This window comes from Tamandua tetradactyla, chromosome 6 (genome assembly GCF_023851605.1).
Source record: "Tamandua tetradactyla isolate mTamTet1 chromosome 6, mTamTet1.pri, whole genome shotgun sequence".
Classification (NCBI taxonomy): Eukaryota; Metazoa; Chordata; class Mammalia; order Pilosa; family Myrmecophagidae; genus Tamandua; species Tamandua tetradactyla.
In genome coordinates, this window is record NC_135332.1 from 47066385 (window position 1) to 47069846 (window position 3462).

The following is a 3462-nucleotide window of genomic DNA, read 5'->3' on the forward strand; positions in this document are numbered from 1 at the left end:
AATCACCCACAGGAACACCCAGGAGGAGGATGAGGTCTGTTTCAAAGGGAATAGAAGAGCTGTTCACTGGAACTCCTATAGACAAGGAATTCTTAATGCCTCCAGTGAGCTCAGGCCCAGGAAAAGAAGCTGGTTCCCCGGTTCTAGCTCTTCCAGGCTCAGATAAGAAGGGAACAGATCCTGTACTTCCCATTTGCTTTGGGCTGGTCTTAGTTTTCCTTTTGCACATCTCTGAATGTGGCACTCTGCTCCGAAGTTTCAAAACTTTAGTGTCCTAACTGGGAGTTCTAAGTTCTCAATGTGAAATTCCAGGCCCCCTACAATCTGGCTCCAACCTTTATTTCTAAACTTCAAAACTTTTCTCCTTTTTCTGTTCCAAAGTCCAGCCAGATGGGAGTCCTCCCTGGCTCCCACTCCCCCATCCCCTTCCATGCTGTACCAACTCTGAAGAGCCCTCTCCATGTGCCATCACATGCCATCCTTCAGGACTCATCTGCAGTGAAAAACCTTAGGGGTCCCTTAGGTTTAGTCATCTAGTGTCCTGCTAGGTTCAGTTTCATTCCAGGGACATTACACTTGATTTGAAGACTAATTAGATGGGGAAAATCTAGGATCATGAAGAAAAGTTTGAAGACTGCCATTAGCGATCAGGAGAAAGATGTTAATGAAAGATAGATGAGGTGAGAGAGAAAAAAATGGGACTAGAGATCCTGTTGAACAAGGGCACCTGATGGTGGGACTGGGCCAAAGGGCTAGAACAGCCTGGTCTGGTCCTGCCACATTCTCCCTGAACCTCAGTTGGGTCTATCCCAGCCAAAAGGCTGTTTCTGGAGGATGGTCCCCAAACGCAAAACTGCCACCACTGCTACCATTTACTCCCTCCCAGCTAAATGTTATCCCATAAAAGAATTGGATGAAGTAGTTTAAAACTATGTAGACTTTTTCTTTGAAAATTCCATAGCTGTATAACATTAATTTCAATAACAACATTGGAAAATACACATTTGGCTCACAGGAGCACTGATTTCCTAAGAATCTGGAAGTGTTTCACACTAATGGTCCATGGGCGGGTAGGAGGGATGACGATGACATTTTGCCATGAACTTAACTGAGTTCACAGAAAGGAAAGCACATCACCCAGGGTTTTGCATTTTATAGTACACCAGAATTTATGGCAGATAAAGTCAAATATCAATAACTTAAATATAATTAAATAATACTTAAGAAATACAGTGTTTTAAATTAGTAAACAAAGCACATCTCCTTGGACATTATAAGAAAATAATACTATGCTGCCCCTGGGGAAAGTTGGGGAGAAGTCAACAGGTTTTCCTTGAGCTCTGACTCTCTCTCAGTCTGGGTGTGAAAGTTCAAGGCTTCAGGGTATGAGACTTTTGGTCCAGGAGCTTCATGGAATTCTGGACCCACCCCTCCTTGACGTCAGCACAGAACTCTTTGCCCGGTTTAGTTTTGAAGCTGTGGAAGAGAGGGTACAGAGAGCAGTTAGATGGAGCATGTTAAGGATTCTGCCCAGCAGCTTATCAGATCCCAGACCTGATCAGCACCCCCACCCTGGGGGAGGGGTCCTGGCACTTGGTAGGGGAGGTAAGAGAAGCTGGTAGGATGAGACCACAGGATAAAGCTCCTAGGTGGAACCCTCCTTGCTCCTACCTCAAGGAAGTGGGTAAATCTGATCCATTTCCCCAAAGAGTTGCCTGGAGTGAGTATAGATTTTCTCTTCATGGGTTCAGTTGCTCTGTGAGTTAAACCATCTCACGGTTTAACGGATTGGATGGTTTATTTTTCTGACTCATTTGGATGTGAACTTTGGCCTCCCCTACCCTTTTCCTGGGACACAGCTTTTGGCTCAGTGGGGCCAGGCATGATCCACTCACATCACAGCTTCCCTGGGACACTGACTGCTGGTGACTCTGCTGTAGCTTTTCAGCTTCTGGATGGGAATCTTCCTACTGACCACACTAAAGCAGCAGGTGACGGGGATGGAAACTGACTCTGAAAAAAAAGAAAAACGTTTTCGCAGAGAATGAGACAGGATGCATTGCAAGTATGTATTTGTTTGGGAAGGAGGAGAAGCAAGGAGAAAACATCAAATACATGAGTTAGACCCAGAACCGGCCTTAGTTCTGGTTCTAGGGATGGAATGTTATCTTGTGAGTCAGAAATATGGGGACCTATCATTGCTGCCTGAGTATGGACAAATCTTCGGAGTATCTATTAATCTGAAGCTTCTGACACTGGGAAATAAGCTCATGGACCTTGCTTCCCAGTCATGGTCTCCATGGACTTTAAAGACAGCCTATGCCATATGCTGAGATTCTTCTAAGTCCTTATTTTCATGCCACAGCTACTGTTTCAAGAAGCTCCCCTGGACCACAGTCCAAAACTTGAAGCTCCAAACTCTATTTTATTTATCTCCACTCTTGCCTGAAATATCCTTCACATGCCAATAAGAGAGGGTCCTTCCTTCCGTGTAACATTCCCAGACAATGGGGTGGGGAGGGTTGTTAAAGTAGTGGCTGCATTCATCCTTTCTTCCTGCAGCTTATGTCAGCAAGGATCATGGAAACTGGCCTCCGTGGTCTGGGCATCTAGTTCTGACACTGACTTTGATTAGCTGTGCCATACGGCTCCTCTTAATTCCTGACTGTGTCTCAGTTTCTGCATCTTTAAAATGCGGTAAGCCTGCAATGACTCATGGTGGGGTGTCAGTCCCTGCAGGAGTTAAAATGTTAAGTCTTAGGGGGGAAGGATTCTTACCTGGCTGAGCAAGCACCTGGGTGCTGAAGGTGGCGGATGCGAGGAGCAGGCAGAGAAGCGCTGCCGAGACCTTCATGCTGGAGGGCCGGGTGTGAGCTTCAGAGTGCGAGCTGGAGGCTGCCGGGCTTGTGTGGGCTTCTCCGCTGCTCTGGCTGCCCTGCCTGCCTTTTATAGGAAGCAGGAGGCAGGGAAAGGACATGATCAAGGAACAATGAAGTAAAACCCTGAATGTGCTGAACAGACACCACATTCTGGGGTGGTTTCCAGATGTCAAGAGAAGGAAGCTGGCGTGGAGCAAGGGTGGAAGGGAGTGTGATTGTGCCCTGTAAAGCGTAGGAAGTTATCTCACTGGTCTGTTATTGGCTGTGATTTATTTGAAATGGAAATGTTTTGTAGAAAAGGGAAAATGGGAGCTGAGGTCATGATGGAGTAAAGAGACCCAAAGGTCTGTCCATCCCAGGACCCGGGAGGCCAAGGACGGGGCCCGAAGGCTTTGCCTCTGCCCTCTGTCACGCACAGACCACTGAATCCAAAGCCAGCCAGGCCCTTGGAGACCCCCGCATACTTAGCTACACGGAGCCTTGGCAGAATGGCAGAGTCCAGGACTCTTTAAGCCAATGCTCTGGGCTCACAGTGCCGTGGAACTTCAGACCTAGATGGCCCATGATAATCTTGCAGAGCTGC

At 47.2% G+C, this 3462-nt stretch overlaps 1 protein-coding gene across 1 annotated transcript; it reads right to left on the reverse strand.

Annotated features, from left to right (window-relative positions):
* Positions 1-969: 969 nt before the first annotated feature.
* On the reverse strand, positions 970-3084 carry LOC143686004 (C-C motif chemokine 8-like). The gene is made up of 3 exons (XM_077163086.1): positions 2779-3084; positions 1896-2013; positions 970-1476 (listed from the first exon to the last, which is right to left on the reverse strand). Exons 1-3 carry the CDS (start codon positions 3026-3028, stop codon positions 1371-1373), a joined length of 474 nt encoding a protein of 157 aa, XP_077019201.1. The 5' UTR covers positions 3029-3084; the 3' UTR covers positions 970-1370.
* Between the last annotated feature and the right edge of the window lie 378 nt (positions 3085-3462).

What these genes read in the sequence shown, in the direction of transcription:
- LOC143686004 (XM_077163086.1), bottom strand. Translation starts at nt 3,028, where the DNA reads ATGTGGTGTCTGTTCAGCACATTCAGGGTTTTACTTCATTGTTCCTTG. An exon ending in CCAGGTGCTTGCTCAGCCAG is followed by an intron (nt 2,014 to 2,778) that starts GTAAGAATCCTT and finishes CTTTTTTTTCAG; the next exon opens with AGTCAGTTTCCATCCCCGTC. An exon ending in TGTCCCAGGGAAGCTGTGAT is followed by an intron (nt 1,477 to 1,895) that starts GTGAGTGGATCA and finishes TCTCTTCCACAG; the next exon opens with CTTCAAAACTAAACCGGGCA.